The 22,003-nt window shown below is 41.7% G+C and overlaps 1 protein-coding gene across 32 annotated transcripts in view; it reads right to left on the minus strand.

Annotated features, from left to right (window-relative positions):
- Nucleotides 1-22,003, minus strand: part of DOCK9 (dedicator of cytokinesis 9) — a 283,582-nt gene that overhangs the window by 32,638 nt on the left and 228,941 nt on the right. For 13 of the 32 annotated variants that reach the window (XM_060288099.2, XM_060288103.2, XM_030856827.3 and 10 more), the window contains 9 exons: nt 20,976-21,023; nt 18,233-18,369; nt 10,437-10,552; nt 4,564-4,701; nt 4,263-4,445; nt 2,912-3,025; nt 2,577-2,792; nt 1,047-1,104; nt 81-158 (listed from right to left, as the gene is read on the minus strand). In XM_060288099.2, the coding sequence (XP_060144082.1) occupies nt 81-158; nt 1,047-1,104; nt 2,577-2,792; nt 2,912-3,025; nt 4,263-4,445; nt 4,564-4,701; nt 10,437-10,552; nt 18,233-18,369; nt 20,976-21,023 (1,088 nt within the window). Of the gene's footprint in view, nt 1-80; nt 159-1,046; nt 1,105-2,576; nt 2,793-2,911; nt 3,026-4,262; nt 4,446-4,563; nt 4,702-10,436; nt 10,553-17,655; nt 17,700-18,232; nt 18,370-20,975; nt 21,024-22,003 lie in introns of all 32 variants that reach the window. The other 19 variants (XM_030856834.3, XM_060288101.2, XM_060288106.2 and 16 more) reach the window with 5 other exon arrangements.

A 22,003-nucleotide genomic window follows, 5' to 3' on the forward strand; every position in this document is an offset into this window, starting at 1 on the left:
CCATCCCAGCAGAGTTGAAAGAGAAACCCCATACGTCTGAGTGTCACAGGGACGGGGCGGCCGGCCCACCCTCAGCTCACCTCCCCGGCGCCTCCTCTGGCAGGTGCTGTGGCTGGAGGGGAGGAAGGACGGCTCCAGCTGGAGGGCTAGGTCTGCTTCTAAACGTGAGGAGATGTATTACCCGACAGAAGGTCTCAACAGGAAATCGTGCTGGCAGTAAGAGAATACGGAGCCCCTCCCTGGTTTCTTTCTCCTTCCAGCTCTGACGTATGACAAGCCTAGATGCCCTTAAATTCCATTCCAAAGAGCCAGCTGTACCAGAAAGATAGAAATTCCCTGACCTGGCCATCTGTGGTTTCCTCACATTGTGAAGGAATTAGCCAGATCTGGTGCAGCCGTGCTCCAGTACACACATGAACACAACTGGCCTTTCTAAAAGCCCCGTGTTCTCAAATTTGAAGTGGAAAAGAGCAACTGGTGTTTAACCAGAGGAGCTGTGACAGAACTCGCGGCCTGCTAACGTGGGAACAAGCACTTAGCACACAGGTGGGTGGCACTCACTCCTGCCAGCTCCTTCCATGGGGCGGCAAGGTTTCCAGCCTGCAAGCTGCCTTCACACACAGCAAAGCCGACCGGCCTGTGCTCCAGAAAATACTGCCTGATCACCTCCTGTTACAGCTGCCTTTTGATTGGTAAACAGTTCCGGTGAGAACTATCTTAAGGGAAAATAAAATCTTTTCAGCTGGAGATTGGCTGGTCAGGGACTCCCAGATGCCAAGCTCATTAACTAGTTTTTGCAATATGGAGTTATTAGTAAGAGGTTATATGACAAAATGCCACCTACTTTTGTCTTGCATTTCTGCGGTGCCTACCACATCAAGCAAATGTCACACCAGTGAATAGAACAATGAATATACTGTACACATACACATACACACACACACAGAAATCCCCCATGTCCACATCTTTCTTAATGGCTCTCACTTGTCTTTGCTGCTTTGTGCAATTTTATATTTATTTCACAAAACCCAGGAATCGTTTCTTACCTTTCCGTGTGAGATATTCTGCCACCAGGGCTGTGACATGGACATAGCACATTGCTGCCTAAAACAAAAGACACGTTTCAGAATCACCAATTATGAAGAATGGCACAATGCTCACAAACAGAAATCTAATGACTATATGTACTTATATTAGATCTCAAGGCATCAACTAGTGTTTCTAATGGCCGACATCTTACCTTTTGAAAAAAGTAGAACAATTCAAATAAATTGAAATTTTTAAACTTTGAATTGAGACAAACGATGGTAAATTTGCTAAGACCTATTTCTATTTAAAATTACTAAATTTAAATGTAAAAGATTTTTAAAAAGCATTTTTTCTTGCTATAAAATTTCAGCATTATTTCTCTTAAAGGGAAAAGAGGATCATTTGAAGAAAAGGCATGTGCATTCTTAGATTCAGAGATGAAGTTATAACTTGCTCCAAAAATTCTAAATGAAAATATTATTTTATGTTAAATGGATAACATTATAAACACCTTAAAACGAAAGAAAAAATAAATTCTTTTCACCAAGTTGCCATGGTTTACAAAACATTAAAGATAGCTGTTGGAAATGAACCTACCATAAGGTTCCAATGTCTGAGCCCTGGTTCTTGTCAGAATGATAAAAAAAATTACTACTACTAACAGTATGTAATTCATTTTCATTATGGCTAATGTATATCTTAGATTAAACTTATGGTCAAACAGAATGGACTCAATCAATAGGTAAAAATAGTTACATAAAATTTTCAGATACAGAACACAGTTTTACTAATTTAAGCAGTTAGAGGGGTTTAAAAGTAAAAGCAGACTTCTTTGGTGGTACTGTTAATCACACCTAAATGCCTCGGGCATGAACCCTGAGCAGAGTTTTCATGGGAACATGAATACTTCCCGCCTTACAGCCTACAGTTTTCCTTAATTTCCCCCATTTTACAGATGATGTCATAGAGACACAGAGGGGTTAAGAACTGGCTCAATGTCACCGAGTTAGTCAATGTTGGATCCGGGATCCAGTCTGCCTTGGAGCCCACACTCTCCCTCTGCCCCCGCCATGCTGTCGCTTATTGAACTGTGCAGCTCTGTCCATGAGGGAGCTCTGACATCTGCCACGACTACAGACAGAAACTGACTACCTCAAACAGGAAAAAGCAATGCCCTGTCATTCATGACTTCGATACAGGGAAATCTAATTTTATCATAAAATAGCTGAATTTTAGATCTAGAGAGGAGTTTTGATGCAGAAACTGAGTGCACCTAACTAGCAGGCACCTGTGTGAGCATGGATGTTTTCTAAGAGCCTTCAAACAATGCTCTTTTGTGATGGAGACATCCCCTTACGATGTTGTAAATTGTTAAAATGCTTAGATGACCATGAAGGAACGCCAAGCCCAGCACTGTTTAAAGTATCACATATTTTTAACTGGCTTCTTTGAATTACTGGGAAATTTTTCTCATAATTGGCTTCCTTCAGTGAATGGGACACAATTTGTTTTCTCAAAAGCCCGGATTGACATGCTTGCGGGGCTACCTCGGACAGGTCCCCGTTTTTGACATGGATCCGGGCCATGCTGTCCAGCCACGTCTTCCGGAGCTCGGGGGTGCTGGCGTAGGACTTGGCCAGGCTGTACTGGAGGTCCACCAGCATCTCGGGGTCGTTCTCATGCTCCTTCATCTGGGCCGTGGCCATCAGAACGGTGCGGATCCTTTTGGTCAGGTCCTTCACGTCCGAGGAGAAGGTGGTGTGCTGCAACAAGGGTGGAGGGGGACACGGGGCTTTCAGCTGCATTCTGTCCGTGTGCGTATGTATCGGATGATGAGGCGGAGTTTTGGGGGTAAAACATAAAACGAGACTGGGCCACCCACCTTGATGAGCCTGTCACTGTTGGCACAGTTGTTGATGATAGACAAGGACTGCTGGAATCTGGTTCCCCCAATGCCAACAACGTCTGCTATCAGTTGGCTGACGGAAATAATGACCTTAGGGACACACAAACGTGAGCAAATCATTTCACCTTCAAGTGACGCCCCAGGCTCAGCTCCTGGCTTTGGTTAGGATGTGCACGGGGATGGGGCAACGGGGAAGGTGCGAACAAGGATCGCTCCAGTGTGGGAAACAATGTCTGAGTCATCTTCCCCCTTCCAAGAATTATTCTAGAAGGTGATTTTGCTACCCTTCCATCTCGGTTGCACATCAAAATGCTAATCAGGAGAGTGTAGAGGAATGAGAATCAGATAAGCCCACATCACTTGGATGGTTACTTACCTATCACTTTCTCTAATAAAAAGGAAGACCTTATTATTTACCTCTTTGGTTTTTGGCTTGAATTTATATGTACTAAATATTCAGTAAGTGGACTGTCTTTTGCATTTATTATTAAAACATGTACATATGAACTATGCAGTGGGGGAATCTGTCTTTTTGGGGGTCTATAAATAGCACCGCCTTGGGCTTCCCTGGTGGTGCAGTGGTTGAGAGTCCGCCTGCCGATGCAGGGGACACGGGTTCGTGCCCCGGTCCAGGAAGATCCCACATGCCGCGGAGCGGCTGCGCCCGTGAGCCATGGCCGCTGAGCCTGCGCGTCCGGAGCCTGTGCTCCGCAGCGGGTGGGGCCACAGCAGTGAGAAGCCCGCGTATCGCAAAAAAAACCCCCAAAAAACAAATAGCACTGCCTTTACCCAGTTACTCAGCTAAACCGTGGACCATGCCCCTCCCCCCATTCCCCCTTCCCATCCTTTACCTTCACCACACCCAGGTATAATCAATCACTAAGTACTGTCAACTCAATCTCCTCTCCCTTCTAACCTCACCATGCCTGACCCAGGACAGCATCCTCTCTGGCCTAAACTTAACCATGGTTTCCCCACGGTCTCCCGATCTAAGGCCTTGACTCCCTGATCCATTCTCAGCCTGGAGTCCTGAGGTATCCTCCTATAGGTTCTATAAATCTTTACTCAGTAGAATTTCGGTCAGTCGAACATTGATTCGACATTTAAATGTCAATTTACCAATAGAAACACATCCTGGGCCCAAATCTTACGATGTGGAGGATGAAATAAATAAAACCAGTAAATGTGACTTTTGAATTTTCCATCTAGAGGCCAGATCGTTCAATACTTACACCGAGGTAACCTGGTAGATGTGACACTCAAAATTTTCCTGCTAAAACATAATTCCACACAGCACACTTGACCTGGAAAGCTAAAGCACACGCACCTGCAGATGCGTCCGGACAAAGGACTTCTTGCCAGTGTAGTCGAAGTTGTTCCTCATCAGGAAGTACAGCAGCTGGGAGGCCTCAGTCCTGATGGAGCTCAGCTTGGAGTTGCAGCATTTCAGGACCTCATAGCACAGGGCTGCGCACATGTCCGCTCTCCGCTCATAGAACGTTGAGGGAAACTACATGGACATGAGGAAGCAAATGAACCCAGAGAGGTTAAGTGCCTCGTTCAGCTCCAGGTAGACACAGGAGAATGGGTGAGAATCAAGAATGACCTTCCCTGGTGAAACAACGTACCTTATAGATTAATGACCTTAAGGCAGTGAAGACATTTTTTAAAGCCGTTTCAGACTGATGTTTTTGAAGAAAACACAGGTAGACGTCAAAAACCTTTTTCATGAGGGGATTATGTCCGTGGTCAGCCAGGAGCTGGTTCTTAAAACACACAAAGACAGCTTGGTCAGTGAGACACGCCAGACACTGCTGATTGGTTTCATACAACTTTCAGCCTCAAAGGTTACATTTTTCAGGTGCTAAGACAACTTATAATTTAAACAAACTTCCCATGAATCCTCTAGGAAAGCACAGAAGTCTCTTGTAGTACAAACAAACTTATCAATAAATTCATGCTTTGGAGAATTTACTTTTTCTACTAAGGGAGAGACCAATTTAAAACTTCCCAGCAAACTGTACTACGGTTTAAAGGACCACTGTGTCTCAGTACTGATTGGGCTTCTATTTATTTACTTATTTTTACTATCACCAGCAACTAATACGGAGGTCATGTTTGCGACACCTTAATTCCAACAGAGAAGTGCCATTACAGGTGTCAGCTAATCAATGGGCTGGAAAAAAGCACTGAAGTGAGGGGTATGGAGCAGGTCCTCTAGCAGTGAGGGCTGGGTTTTCTCCCCCGCCACAGGCTCTCAGGCACTCTGTGAAGCCATGAATCACCAGGCAGTCTGGTAAGGGGGAAAACGCACAGGCTTTGGGTCAGGCACCATTTCTCACGTGCACAGATCTGCACAGGTAAATTGAGCCTGGCCATTCTCATCTGTGAAACAGCGACCCTAAAACTAAGCTTGCATAGTTACTGGGAAGACTTGAGGTCAAGTATATAGCTGATGCCCGCTCTGATCTAGCTCAGTTAAGTGGCAAGAGGGTCACCATTAATTACTTCTCCTCATTCTTCAAGGTTTTCTCCCACCAGCAGCAAATTCACACTGGTTTAACACCGTGAAAGCCTGGTTGGCTATAACTCCCAATGATTGCTGCACATGCACAGTGGACAGAGGTGTCTCCCAACTAAAGGCCAGCATGCAGCCACATGTGCTTGACACCGGAGAGCTGCATCTTCAAATACAGACAGGCCTGTCAGGACAAAGGTGTGTTTGGGAGAATGTGTGCATTTTGCACAAGTAGGCAAAAATGACTATCACTGAAAAAAAATGTCCAGAGGTCAGTACCTCAAACCAACCTTACAGTTTAGCCAAAGGAACAGAGACAGCTTATGTCCAAATAGTTCGGCTGCACAGCAAATTATGGCTGGAGTAACAGTTTCAAGATTTATCTCGTCTTATTGTTGGAGAAAAAGTTTTACTTAAGGAATAAGTTTTGTTTTTTTAGGTCCAGTAATTCACGGGTGTATTTACAGCTGGTAGGACACCTGGAATCCACAGTGATCTTTATATCATGAAACACTGAAGTACAGTATTGAATTCCATCATGTGAAAGAGAAGCAATTTAATGGAGCAGAAAATGTGACTTAATTAACTGAATATGATGTAATTCTCAACCATGAGCAGCTGTTCACCAACCGAAAAAAAAAAGAGGTTGTTTCCAGTGTTTGGGGAACTGCTTAGTGTTTACTGTTTCTGAGCAGTTCTTTTCCCAGGAGTCACAGTCCTTCCTAATTATGGCTGGATTAAGGCTTGCATGAATCTGGGTATGAGCTTTTATTTTCTCAGCCATCTTTGCTGGAGATATCCAGGAGAGACGGTTCATACAAAAATCGCTAAGACCTCTGGCCTTGCTGTCTGAATTGGCCTGTCTCCAAGTTGTTACCACTGGAGTTAAATTTTCCTTCCTTTCACTCTCTCTGGTCAAGGTTTTTGCTTCCCATTTTCAGGATTTAGTCTTCTTTGGGTTCTGATCACAAAACTTGCTTGAAGAATGGAATAAAAATGCATACAGGGCTTCCCTGGTGGCACAGTGGGTGAGAGTCCGCCTGCCGATGCAGGGGACACGGGTTCGTGCCCCAGTCCGGGAAGCTCCCACATGCCGCGGAGCGGCTGGGCCCGTGAGCCATGGCCCCTGAGCTGCGCGTCCGGAGCCTGTGCTCCGCAAGGGGAGAGGCCACAACAGTGAGAGGCCCGCATACCGAAAAAAAAAAAAAAATGCATACAAAGATATAAACAACCCCTCATTTAAAGGGGTAAGGGACCTTTCGTCCTGAACACACCCCAGTTTACCAGCTGCCTTCCTTATTTTCCAATCAATTTTCTTCTCTCTCTCTCTCTCTCTCTTTCTCATTAAAAACGTTGAACATTCAGAAAGGCTCAGAGCAGGGAAAAAAGCAAAACAAAAATCACCTTCACTTTTCCACTCATAAATAACCATTGGATAACAATGGAGTATCTCATTTCTACCTCTGTCTCCCTATAGACTTTTACTGAGGATGGGAGAATTTCAGAAATTAAATGAGACGTTAGAATAATGGGAAAGGCATGACTTATTTCTAGCAATAAGGTGGAGAATAGGTTATAAATAATTCTCAGGAATTGCCTGATGTGGATTCAAGTTTGACTGTCGTTACCAGCCTCCTAAGGGAAATGGGGCTTTCAGAGAATGAACACACATTATCAGTAATTTCTAAAGAGCCAGGAACAGGAGAAAAACGAACTTAAACCTCAGGTGCCAAAATGAGATATCTGGAACCACGTTATTTAAGACAGCTACATCCTTCCTAGGGATATGGCTTGATTTTTATTTAGACACTGATTTATAGAATAACTTTAAAAATCTAGCTTCGAGTAGCACTCTCTCTGTCGCAGAGACTCACCAATCACCAGGATGACCTAAACCCCAGGCTCATGGTTGTGTAAACTGGACCCCAGGCTCCCTAGCTGACCCCCATCATCCACATGCTCCCCACCCTGGTCGTTCACAGCGATCCTTCTCATCGTGTACTTGCTGGTTCTCACCATGCACCTCAAATCAAGAGAAGGCACTACAGAGAATTACTTAAAATACATTTTCAGATTAAATTTATAAGTACATTAAAAATATCATCAACTATTTAAAGGCCAGATTTGGTTTAGGACTGTATTAATAGACATTTTAAAATAGCCAGAGAAGAACCAAGTTTTTCTGCATGTAATCACCTTGGTTTACAAAACACACCTCTCGTGTATTAAACAATATCTGTGAAAGTGCCCACACAGTACCAGCGTCTGGTAAGCGCTTGGTAATTTTCTCTTTTCTGTGTGAGAGATCATTCAGCTACCTTGATATTCACCCAGCTTAGCTCCTTCCCCCATTTCCTGACCTATCTCAGCCTCAATCTCCTTATCTGTAAAATGGGGGATAAGAAGATCTACTGGGCCAGGCTGTTGTGAGGACTGACGCTGAAGACACAGAAGGCACTCAATAAATGGCAGGAAGCTAATATAACAATAAATTGGGGTTCAGGGCTTAAATCTTTTCAAACATTTCCTCTCATTAAGAACGTGATTTCTTGATTGCCTTTGGCAACTTATTAGATGTGGTCAATTAAGAGGCTCACTAACGATGAGGCAACATTTGTGGAAGAAGATTTTTCTGCAAACAATTATGTCAGTTAACTCAATGTAATAATTTAATTTTCCCGATATGCTCCAATTGATGCCTCAGCTGAGTAAATACTTGCAAAGGAAGATCCAAGTGCTGCTGTGCCAGTGGCTCTTGGACCTGTGAACCTAGGCCAGGTAAGCCTACAGCTTGGCATGACATCCTTTAATGCCATAATATTTGCCCATCTTCCCATTTTTTAATGGGTCTGTGTGTGTGTATGCGCTGAGCTTTAAACATCAAAGATTTCTGCACACAGGCATATAGACTCTGATAGAGATCACCTCAGCTCTAAAACACAATCTTCCCTGTGCGTCTCAGGAATCAGACCCTTTACCATAGGATCAGGAAGGCGTGAGCCTAGGGAAAGCGCTTATTGCTAAACTAGAGTCAACATTTGAGCTCCTACTGTGTGTCAGACACAGGACAGATGTTTTTGGATACTTCATATCAATTCATTATACAGTAGGAATAATTGCCACGTTCTAAGTAAGGAAATCAGGGCTTAGAGATGTCAAGCAGACCCACCCAAAGCTTAACATCTGGCTAATGGTGGAGCTGGGGTCTGCAGCCCATGGTGTTTCTGTACACATGGCTGCTCCCAAGTGTCCTGGAGCCTGGTCTGTAGCAGCAGAGTGCTCGTCCATTCTAAGGGTCATCTCACTTTAAGCTACAACAGCCCTGGGAGGCAGATCCTATTTTTTCAATCTTACAAATGAGAAATCTTAGGTCTGGAGACATGAAGTGATTTTCCCAAAGACATTCACCCAACAAATTTACAATCAGCCTTCAATCAGAGACCATCAGATGTTGTCTCTCTCTTGAGTCAGAACCTATTTGGTGGCCAGACACTGGAGATCCGGGAACCTCGACAAATACTCTTCTTTAATATGAAGCAAGCAATTTAAAGGAGGTTGAGTATGAACTGCAGGCTGTGCAGTAAGGAAACTGCCACTATTCTCACAGTGCTGCCAGACCACACCTGTGCCACGTGGTGCCCTCACCTGCCCGTGGCGCCAGAACACACCTGCTGTGCAGCCCCGGGGTTTCCTGCTCATTTATATGCTGAGGCCCAGGGAGAGAGTGGAAGCAAGTGTCCCAACTACTGGTTTGAACTTACGGGTGCACAGTTAGCACTGATATAGTCCAGGGCAAATGCTCACATTACAAATTTCACTGACTATTTACTTAAAAATCTCCAAAAGAAAACAGAAAGAGGTTCAAAACATGGTTCTAGTAGAGTAGTGGTTCTCAGGCCATACTGTCTGTGCACAGATCACTCCCAGAGTTTGATTCAGTCAGCCAGGGCCCGAGAACCTGCATTTCTAACAAGCTTCAGGGCCTGCACCTGCTGCCAGCCTGGGGACCATGACTGAAGGTCACTAGAGTAAGGCTCCACGTAAGATGACACTGCTGTCCCCATACTCATCCTAAGGGTCTGTATGCCCTCAGCTCTCGACTGGGTTCCTAGTTATGACATTTCCTGGGGACGTGAGTAGCATGGCTGCTACGAACAAAGGTAAATTATAATAAAGCAACATGATATCAGGTAACTATTTTTACTCTAATAAAGAAACGTGCTTCATGAGAAGAGGAGATGAGTAAAGCACAGATTGACTTTGGGTATGTTTCCCAAATACCCTTGCAAGTAAACATACTGATTCCATATTCAGAGCATATTAACACTAATTCAGCTTCTCTGGAAATGGAAGTAGTTATTGAGTGAGAACGGGAAGGGTTAGGTTCCTAAAAACAAGAACGTGGCTGAAGAGACCATCTTTACCTACGTAAATGTTACTTGCTAAAACCTAAAAATAAGACCAAGATCACTTTTTACTCTCTATACTTGAAATGTTTCTATCATTTAATTTAGTAACAGATCCAAAAAAAATTGAAAAGGTGAATGTTTTTAGGTATTGCTCCTCTACATATAAACATCTAATTTTAATTGCTACCACATGTGGATATGTTTAAAGATAGTAGAGGCAGAAATGCCCAATTAGGTTCCTGTATTTATCATTCTCGAGGGCTCAGCAAAGCCACCTTCCCCGGTAAACGCTTTCATCTGGCCAAGCGTCAACCGCCTCCTGGGACTGTGTCCACCTTTTGCAAGCAGGTGGCACACCCTGACCAGTTAAGCTGTATTATATTTCAGGGAATTCAAGTCATTAACAGTGGAACGGTTTCATTAAGGGAATTTAAGGATTAATGGTTTCCTTACAGGGGCAAAAACAGTTGCTGCAGTAAAAATACAACATAAGAAGTTCTTGCTGATTCAGTTAAATAAACAGAATGAATTTAAAAGGTGAGGCTCTGACCATGAACAGCTGTTCAATACAAACCTTAAATGCCAGTGTAAATAGAGAGAGGGTGTCCAGAGCTGTCAGGCACACCTCAGTAGCAATATTGGCTTCAAGTAACGACTGGTGGAGAACATCTGCGTCCGAGTGGCCATAGCCTGCATGAATCATAACACAAGGTTACTGCCGGCGGCTGAAGAAGAAAGGCTGGCTGACGGTATAGTCACAGTCAACTTTTGATTATTTCCAGAAGGCTTCCTTCAGGGCCTTATCTCCCTGTTTGCCTTTTTTTTTTGGTGGCGGGGTGGGTAAAAGGAGGTATTAAAAATGTTTCCATTCAATTATGACTTTTTCAGCTCTGGGAGGGAAGCAATAGCAGTAAACATTTATTGTGCACTTGCTATGTGCCAGCCATAATTCTATGAACTTTACATGTATCACCTTATTTAATCCCTCAATAGCCCTATGAAGTGTGTACATTATTAAACCCTTTTTGCAGATAAGGAAACGGAGGCCCACAAAGGCTAAACAACTTGTCTTAAGTCACACAGTTGGTAAACAGGGGAGCTAGGACTGGTACATGGACCAGAGTCACTCAATTGCGCCACGTGACTGAGCTGTTAAGATGGTGTGGTAGTGAAGGAGGCTGAGATCTCTGAAGCTCCCCACACAGACAGAGGCTGCAGCACAGCACAGGGAAAGAAAATGAGCTGAGGGGCAGACTGCTGGTCAGTGAATCAAGCTCGTCCCCTTACTAGCTGTGTGACCCTGGGCAAGTTACTTGACCTCTTTATACCTCAGTTTCCTCATCTGTAGAATGGGGATAATAACAGTATCTACCTCAAAGGGTTGCGGTGAGCATTAAATTCATTAATTGCTGTGAAGCTCTTGGAATAGTGCCTGGCACACAGTGAACGCTATGTAAGTCTCAAGTCAATAAAGTAAGGATCTGTTTTATCAGTTGGAATCATGAATGATAACCAAGAGTTGACTGCACTGATAACAGTATTCTACTTGCTTTAATAAAAAAGCACAAAAGCCACTATGACTGAAAGAAATGTTTAAGAAAAGGAGAGGACTTGAGAATCATAATTTAAATACAAACTGATATCTTCTGTATGTGGCTGTAAAGTCAATTTAGTATTGATATAAATGTAGTTTGACATACAATTTGAGATTAAATTATGAAATGGTATGCATTAGCAGAAATATATAAAAGGGATGCAAAGGTGTTTCAGTATTGATCTAGATTACAAAGAAAGATGGCAATATAATAAAACGTCAGGTAATGTCTTTCTCCAAGGAGCAAAACAAATCAACACTTACTATGTAGGTAATTTTCTTAATACTCCAGAGAGGAGGACATTTTGTACATAGATCAGGAAAATGAAGTACAGAAAGCCTAGGGAATTTTCTTGAGGCCAGTAATGGGATAAAACCAGAAACTACACTCCCAATTCCTTATCCAGGTTACTGTACCATAATCCCTATTATTAAGATAAAATAAAGTAACTAGCATGATGTTATTCTGACTTTAATAAATGTCAGAGATAGAGAATGATTTTTGAAAGACTACAAAAAGCTTTTCTAAAGCTACCGAGTTGCTTTTTAAAGTATGATTAAAAAAAAAAAACTATTATGTGCTTTCATCCAACTTTGCTTTGCTTTTATAATGGTGGTTTTGAGTGGCCTGCATTATTTTCACAGTGTGACAGAGTCATCGTGTCCCTAGTAAGGCTATGGAACACGTTTGGCACCGTGCTAGTTCTGTTTCTTTATATTCCTGGTTTGCTTTTAGGGTTTTTTTTGGTAAGAAATCTAGCAGAAAGGAAGACAGACATCTTTTGGTACTAATATTCACTGAACTGCCTTTGTAAGCCAAGGTATTTCCTCATTTGGTAAGGTTTGTTTGGTGAGATAGCCAACAAAAGAGGAAAACAAACTAATGATTATCGTTACAGTGATCACAAACCAGGGCAAGAGAGGACCAAAAAAAAAAAAAAAAACCGAAACAAAAAACAAAAACAAAACAAACAAAAAAACCACCACCTTTTATCAGACCAACCAAAATTATCACACAGGTCAAAAGGACCCTATACTGAGGGCTGCCATTTATCCCAAATGAAGTTTTATAATCTGGGTTAAACTGTAACAAGGCACTTGCTTTGGTGATTAACTGTATTCTCTGCACAGAACTATCCTTTTCTCTTTCTAGATAACCTATTGGATAAGTGTATCCAAGTGTGATTCTTATAGATGAGATGGTCTACACACTGAAGAACTCCAACAGAGTTTACTTATACCTGGCTGAATGTCTAGAACAATTCAAGAATTGCAATTTGTCAATGTGCTATTTTTTAAACATATATAATCAATGGGCCATGCTAATTAATGACAAAATTTCTCTAAGCTACATTACACTATCTAATCTCCTTTAGAATAAGAGTCAATTCATACAGAAATCTGTCTGCCTGTGTCTGAATCATATAAGAATAAAAGAAACAGTCCTTTTAGCCACAATTGGTTATAATTTGCTTTTCCTTAAACGTTTCGTCTCAAAAATCAGCAGGTTCCTGAACCAGTGTTACTTAAACATCCCTAAAAATAAGTGGCAGCATGGGACGTTGTGTGAGTGACAGAGACTGACTGGACAATCTGCCAAAGGATACCCCCGTGGGGACAGTCTGTCTCAAGACCTGGAACAAAGCTGGGCATGAGGGAAGACTCTAACCAATGGTCACCTTGTTACTGGCTAACACAGGAAAATGAAACTGAGCTGGCAAACCCAAGAAGCGGTCTTAAGAGACACAGTAATTTCTCAGAGCATCAGTCAGCAACTTTTTAAAGCTGACTAAGCAGATTCTGACCAAGGCCAGTAAGAAGTACTGTTAACCCTACTGACTTCCACTAGGGGGTAGTGGTGCCTTGGGGCACAGGCACTGACGTGGTCACTGAGGCAGGTCAGGGAGGGAAGGACTTCCCTGACGCGCCATCTCCAGCAGGCACCTCAGGGGGTGCTTTAGAGACCTTAGGATCCACTGCTCACATGTACACAATTTTCATTCTGCTGTTACTCAGATAAGTGATTTATTCTCAAATCCCCAAACCTTGCAAATACTCAAAGGACGAGGATGAGATTTTTTTCCCTCTAATGTCATCTGCTATGGTTAGACTTACCTAACTTTACTCCGTTTTATGAAGTCCTGTTTCCTGAAAAGCTCGGTTTAGTAATGCTGAGGACATCTGTAAACTACCCCTCCCTCCCCAGTGCCACATCAGAGGTGATGTGGTCAGAAAGGCAGCAGCCTGATCCACTGCCACTCGCCTTTTCCAAAAGTCAGAGGACATTTGGGCTAGAAGAATAAGTCAGATACATATTCTCACAGGAGGTACTTCCTTCTTGAAAGCTGCCTTCACTCTTTATGAAACCAGAATTCTTGTTTTTATTTTTAGTTTTTTTCTCTGGCCCATAATATGAATCCAGAAAAACAATACATTTTATGAAAAAAATATAAATATTGAACAGCTAGGGATCTTCTTGCTAAAAGAAATCCCCAAATGTAGAAGACCGAGCCTCCTAGATACATTAACTCACGGTCTACGGCTTTGACTAACTGCACGTATTTATGCAAAGTATCAGATGGATCCACCACTACACAATCTATTATTGATCTCCATCTCATTTTTATTGCTAAAAAGTTTTTCCCCACAGATGGGCAAGAAGTGGAGAACAGAATAAGGAATGACATTCCAAGGCAAAACATCATGTGATTTGCTGTCTGCCCTCTGATTAACCACCAAAGAAACAAATAGGTTCAAAATGATTTGTGAAACTAGTCTATAATCTCAGAGTTTATACTTGAGGAAATGGTTATACTACCTGCTTTCTAGTCTCAGATTACCTTGCATAAGTGATTGTCACTTAGACAATCAGATACTTAGCTGTATCCGAAAATGGTATGGGATACAGACCCCATACTGTGACAACACTTGGTTTAAGCATATCATACCTTTTAATTTAAAGTCCTCTTTAAGGATACTAAAAATATAAAGAATGACCGACTTTAAATGGGCATTGTGTCAGGTTTTCTCAACTCTGAAACCCTATCAATGGCAAGAAGCACCAATCGATGACAGGCTACCATGTTAGATGTAATATTCAGGATGTATCTGTAAGGTAAGATCTGCTAAATCTGTAAAATATATCCTGACTTCAGAAATGCTAGCAAAGGGGCAAAAATCTATCTCCAAATCAAGAAAATGTGGCTTTATAGACATTTTATTTACTATCTTGAGTACAGACATTTAAAGCATCCAAGCCCATTTCACCTATTTTAAAAGATATATCACCCATGCTTAAGAACTTCTGAGAAATATTGATTTTACTTCAGAGACTATATGCCTCCCCTGCATTTTTTATATTGATTGAATATTATCTAAAATAAAGGAATTTAATTATCATCTATATTCAGTTTCTTACTTGAGATTCATAGATATCAAAGAATATCAGAATTAGATGGGGTCTGAACAAGCCATCTCGTCTAACTCCTCATATGATGCTTAAATGACCTGGACAGTATCCCCAATGGGTCCTCATCAAGTCTCTGTTTTCACATCTCCAGCTGCCAGTACCTATACTAGCTAATAGGTAGTCCAGTTAGAAAATGCTTCCCCATATTCACCTGAGATCTAATTCTCTGCAACTTAATCCAGTGATCTTAAATTGTCTCTTATACTGAATTATATGAAATACAGGTTTTCTTCAAGGGTTTCTACCTCTCGGCTGGCTTCTCTCCCATCACACCAATGGGAAATATGGATTATCATGCAAGTGAATTTAACATATTCCTAGAACAATACATAACATTAAAGTAAATACAAACTGTTATTTTATATTTTTTTGCAAATGAATCACTTATTTGCAAACACGTTTCACTTAGTTTTCCCCTCATCACTCAGTTTATATAAAATATACAAAGTATACTCCGAGCACCTATCACTCTCAATTTGTCCTTTGGCACAAGTCTTTTCTACTGATACACAATGAGTACATGTTGCAGTAAACAGGTCAATGCCTTAATGTTGTAAACATTTACTTTTTATAAGCCTGGGCAATGACCCAAACAACAAACTCCTACCCTTTGAGTGTTTTTAAAATAGTTAAGACCACTGGCCACAGTGAAATTTTCATTATTTCCTATAAAAATCCAAGAGTAAGGGTAAGTGCCCGCTAGCGTTACACGTGTGCTGCGTGTGGTGTCTTTTCCCGTGTCCTACTGTTAATAGGCGATGGAGACAGTGCGGCTTGGCCTGCATCGGCTTAAGTTCCTCGCAGTCCTCTGCTGCCCCCTGCTGGTCACGCTAAGATCTGACAAAGCCTTTCCTACTCAGAGAAAGGAAATGAAAAATGCAGGTGTATAGGGGACTCTTCCTATTTTCATTCTTTTCCAAAATAAATTCATTTTAGACTCTGGCATCCCAGCAAGTCTCTCACATATTGGATCTCTGTCATACTGGTTGGCCCAATAGAAGGTACTGTATTCGTTAAATAGGAATTTTCTTAAAGAGACATACGTGGCTACAAATTCCCCATACAGTATCTAGGTGAAGATGTAAAAACTCATGTATGTATGAGTTCACACACATACACATGAATACATACAGTATACACTCCCTTCTCTATGGCTTTTGGCCGAGATGATGATTTGGAACTCAAAAAGCTAATGGTGGTAGAGGCTGAAGCCTCCCAAATACAGAATCACAATTAGAGATGTAAGTGAAGACTGAGTTCAGGGTGGAGATGCAAGGACTATGGGACATCAGAAGCTATTCGGGGAAAGCAGGAATTGTGGGCACACATTAAAAGGCTAAAATAATCAGCTACACAGTCTTGACTGGGAAGGCAAACGGAGAAACTTTGATCGAGAATGGTGTCACTGAAAACGGACTAAAGAAAAACTTCGGGTTGAAATAGGAGAGGGGCAGGAAGGACAAGGTTCTCTGTGGGTAGCAGGAAGAGAGAATGGAAATCAACCATGTTAACAATAGGGTTTTTGGCAGTAGAACACAGCCAGCTGTCTCTCTCCTCCAATTCAAACCACCACCGTGAAATCCATTTGCAGAGGGAGGGGTTGCTGCATGTCTTGGTGGATTAAGGTTATTTATTCATGTGTTGATCATTCAGTTTATTTTTGTTTGTTTTCTATGTTTCCTACATGATTATTTTTGGAGGTGGGGCCTTGGTCTGCTTATGATTTTTTTTTTTTACAGTGCTTTAAAGTTTCAGCATTTATTTCAACTGATAGTGAGGTACTGATAGTCCCTGTATTATAAATTATCTGGGCAAAGGCAATGTAGCAAGTCTTGCAAAAAGTGGGAATTTGATTTCTCTTTGCTAAATAGGAAATGAAAACTAAAAATAATGAAACTCCTTGTTTTGTCTGTTTAAACCCTTTGTCTGCAGAGCTAAAATAGCCCTAACAGACAAGATGTTGAAAAGTCAAGTTCTGTAGCCTTAGATGTGTCACTAACGCACATTCCACAGCTAAGTATAGAACCCAGAACTAGCATTTGAAGCCTACCAATTCAGTGTGTGGCAGACTGACATAATATTGATTTAAATTAAGCCTTGAATTTTATAAAGAGAGACTGTACCCACTACATTTAACTTTCTTGGGGGTGGAAGAGTGGGAAGGTGCCATATTTTGATTCCTCAGCATTTTTACTTTGAACTATTCTCAATTTAAGGTGTCAGGAATATATTGTCTATACTCTTAGCCTGTACTAAGAAAGAGGTATGGAAATCACAGTGAATGGAATGAATTCTTATGATTAGAAATGATGAGAAGATATTACTAACCATGAATTAAAGATACTGCTTGCAATGAGTACAATAATTGTCTAGATAGAACAATAACTAGCTATGTCATGCTTGGAGCAAAGATGGGACAATTTAGAGAACACACCACTGACAGAAATGATGACATTAGTTTATAAAGTGCTACATGGTTGATATCTTTTAGGTTTTCTGCTTCAAGAAACCCTTAAGAAGACGAAACACTTAGATTTCTAGAAACAGCACATGATGCTACGCCCCCTCTGGCAATTGATAAAATTAAATTAAAGATATGCTCCCATGTTTTGGCAAAGTCTCTACTGTGAAGTTAGGAAGCCCCAAAGTTAGGAAGGCGAGATGAACAAGAAGTCTCGGTTTGCAAGTGAAGCGGCCTCATAAGCAGACTTCAACCTGATTAAATCTTACCATTGTCTACAGAAATTCCAAGCACACTTGATATCTTTCTCACACTGAAAACACAGAAAAAGTCACTTTGTTATTGGCTTTTCCACACCCTCACACATTGATTCACGGGCTTTACGGTTTCACAGCAGTTTAACGATTAACATACATTCAGGGCTAGAATGTCAGAATGTGGACGCTTGATCAATTACACGCATGGGGTCAGGAACTTGCCCCAGATGTTCTTGGGAGTCACACGGGGAAAACTGATGATAAGTTGGCCACTGGCAACAAATCAAAATACTAAATTAAAAATATCAGAGAATGTCTGGCTATCAGGCCAGATTTTGTTTTAAAAATACCAAGCAGATGGCGTGGGGCAAAGGGTCTAGGCTTTCAGGTCTACTGCTGTAGTTGACCGCGTCCCACATTATGTCATTCTCCTCCGAGGAAGGGAACTGCGCCACGAGCTCTTCATCCTACTGCTCTGAGCTGGAAGAAAAGTCGATTTGGTGATGTGGTGTGGTGTGGCCAGGGGCTCTCCCCTCTGAACTGTCACATGGGATGGCTGGCTGTTACGATGGTGTGTCATGGGACTTACTGTGGTTAAAAGTGAGAGAGTTATCCAGGCTGCCCAGCTGCTGCAATCTGGCATGCATCATTCCTGTTCTGTTACGGGAAACAGGCAATGTCTGAGATTTTCGATCATGAACTATGGGTCCCAACCCCTCCTGGTTCCTGCAACATGAGTGAAATGGGATAGAAGCAAAAGTTAGATTTGTTACACTGCAGCGAGATGGGGAGCATTAGTTAGTGAGGCCAGGACACAGCACGAAGGAGACTGGCCACGCACAGACTAAGCACAGAGGAGCCTGTTTGGGGCCACAGGAGCCAAAGACACACACAGGCAGCAGCACTTGGCAGAGTTCACAGCAAAGCATCTGAAGACGAAGGAGCAAAAACCAGGCCAAAGCAGAGACCTTTTCGGTTTTGGAAAGTCATTTAGAGATGCTACTTTTTAAAAACGTGAGCATCAGTCCAATGTGGTGCTAATGACCAGCATTTGGACAACAGCCAAAACACCACGAATCTTTTTGGATTATATATGTTATTAAACAGCAAAAAAATTTTTTTTAGTTAAAATAATACATTGGAAGAAACAGAGAACAAACATGCAATGGGAAGGATTATATGAGGCGGTTTAACACCTTTATTCTTACCCAGGAAAGGAGGAGAAGAGCCACAACCTTTGTTAGACTTGTCAGCAGTCAAGTGAAGAAAATAGAAAAGTGATCTGGATTAGCAATCAAACAGCTAACTTCCTACTGTGTACCATCACCAGAGCAGATGAAAAATGAGACCAGCGCTGGAATGACACCTGTCCCCCGTCCCGTAGCCAACCGTCTCCCTCACTGTGTTATTGTGTGGAGTAGAACAGGACATGCATGGAATATCATCGGGCAACATGCTGCTGGGTGATTTCAAAGTGACACAATGAGAAGGCGCAGTGTTCACAGAACTGGACCACCACGGAGGGCAAACACTGACAACGTTTAAATCATCACTCAGGATCTCTTCCATGTGCAGCAGAGACCATGGCAATTTTCTATAAAACAGGGCACGTCTTTCCACTGTGCACATTATGAAGTAACACCATCCTCCACCCCGCCTATCTATGCCCATTTATTTTTAAGACAGTCCAAGGAAGCATACTTTTACATGCAAATATATACAGGGTGCTTTAAGAAGTCAGAAGATTTTTCTTTAAAAAAATTAAATTTAGAGACGTAGAAAAAATAAGTTAACTGCTTCACAAAATCCAATTCCAAAATAGTCTGTTGGGGCAGAAATCTTCAGCTTTTCACATTCACCGTGTTCAGCTCTGAGGCTTTTTATTCTATTTGCACAACATTTTCCAAATGCCATCTTGTGAGGTGGGTGACACCACGAGAGGGTGTGAAGCTCCCCCAGCACAGTGTCTTTCTGTTCCAAATATACTGTTTGCCCATCTTCGTGGGACAAAGTCAAAAAGAATGAAGTTATTGTATAAGGACACATTGTATATATTTGCATTTAGTACCCAAAAAACTCAAATGCAAAAATTACTGTTACGATAAAAAATAAGAGTTAAGATTAGAGAACGTTAAGTGCCACCACATTTCAATTAAAAATAGAAAGTATTAATAGGAAGAAGGCATAATATAGTCTCTCTAAATCTGCTTTTTAAAATAAAACATACTTTTATTTGACATAAACAGAGTTCTGAAACTTTCTCAAATATCTCAAGAAAAAAACAATGTTACCATAAAGAGCGAAATCTTGACACTCAAATAGAAAGTCTATTAAAAATCTATTTCCTATTTCATTGTCGTAAAGCAGAATTATAGATAAGAGAAAAACCTCAATGACAACTAAATTTTAAAGTTTTTCTTAAAACATAAATATGTTTACTTATAATTAAATTTTAGCAACAGTAACAATAGAAAAATAGGATGCTTAGACCAAGACCCCATGAATACATTATCACAGGATACACAGCAACGGAAGAAAACAAATACAGGCACACTGAATGGCAACAGGGAAGGAGTAGGAACTCGCTAACGACAAGAGGCAGTCCGAGGAAAGCCTCCAGAGAAGGAGCTGCGTGGCTGCCCATCAGCAGTGAGTGTCCAGCTCTCCTCAAACTCAGCGCAGAAGCGAGAGGATGGCTGCGACAGGGCAGTGAGGGTCTATGATACTCAACAGAGAGTTCTGGTCAGATAGCAACAGAGGGCACAGACAGCTTATTCAGAAAAAGAGGAGAAAAGGCTCAATTTTAGAGATGGTTTTTGTGGCAGTCCAAACAAATTTGAGATGGACTGAAAACATTCTTTCATTAAGGAGGAAAGTGGTTAGATGAGAAATTACTCTCTTTGTAAGCTGGGAGGTGGAATGGTTAAAAAAAGGACCTTTGAAAGTAAAAAAGGGAAAGAGAGATCATTGAGGAAGGAGAAAAAGAAAGAGAGGGAAGACACAGCCAGAGGAACTGGGAGAAGAGAAAGAGGAGACAGAAGGAACAGAGCACGAGGGAGGATTTGGAAGGAAGTGGAGAAGTGCAGCAACAGGCCACGGAGGAAAATCTTTCCAGGAGGTGTGCCTGAGACAGAACAAGACAGAAGGAATGTAGGAACATAGGCGAAAGATGCCACCAGATTTCATGGCAGCAATCCAAAGACCTGCCACTGTCTTCATGGTGGTTTATGAGAATTACAACCGCCAATCCCCACAGACGACAGTTCCCACGCTTCTGGATCCAAGCAATACAGAGAATGACACAACACTTCAAACTAAAACTCCCACAGTACCTGGCGATGTATCGCTTCCCCATGTACTGGAACTGGTGCAAGCAGACTCTGCGGAGAGAATGAAAGATTATTAGGGAGCGATAAAGTCATTGGAGATAAAATTATTTTTGACACATGGCTTTGTTTAAACCCATTTACAGTAACATGTTCAATAAGCTCTTACATCTACCACTAGTCCCTTACTTCTGGTTTTCAGAAATTCTCTGGAAGGTCTCTCTAAACCCAGAGAAAATGATCAAACGCAAGGGAGGCCGCATATTGTGCTGTTATCAGTGCCATGGTGGCTGGTTTGAGCAACACAGAAGAAAGGCCCAGGACCGACAGGATTGACTGTTGACTCTGGGTGTGGATATTTACTCCACATCTGCCTTAGAAGGCATGGTGGAAACCATATGCACTGTTCCAAGTTGCTTATACCATTCTCATTCAGCCTATGTAAGGAGCTTTCTTTTTTCATTCAAGTAAATGGACTGGTTCCTTACAGACATCAAGTATGTATTTTTTTGTTTTATTTTACTGTATTTTATTTACAACATTGATTTAAAAAAAAAATCATATATTTAATAAGAGTCAGTTAAAACAACGTCTAGTAAGTTCTTCTGAACTTACTAGAATCTTGTCTCACATGTGACAACTCCCACCTTTAACTCAGCAGAGGAAGTGACCATGAATTTGGGGACCAAGACTGTGATTCCAAAATGCACAAAGCTCTGAACACCATGGGTTTGCCCCGAATTCGTGCAAACACATTTGGCAGCAAATCATGACCCCAACTAACAGAGGTAAAGCTACCTGGTCATGATTTAACCTACTACTGTGAACAATCATAGTACACAGAAGTAACTTCTTACTGCAGAAACAATCATGTGCTTGACTGTGGGGTGCTGCGGAATATACTCTCTATGTAAATTTTTCAAAAATCCAAAAAATTCTGGATTTGAAAACTCATCTGGCCCCACTAGTTTTGGATAAGGGATTGTAGATTCGTGTTTCTGGAAGTAAAAAGCTTAAAGGAAAACAGAAACTTA

Source organism: Globicephala melas, chromosome 18 (assembly GCF_963455315.2).
Source record: "Globicephala melas chromosome 18, mGloMel1.2, whole genome shotgun sequence".
NCBI classification, from domain to species: domain Eukaryota; kingdom Metazoa; phylum Chordata; class Mammalia; order Artiodactyla; family Delphinidae; genus Globicephala; species Globicephala melas.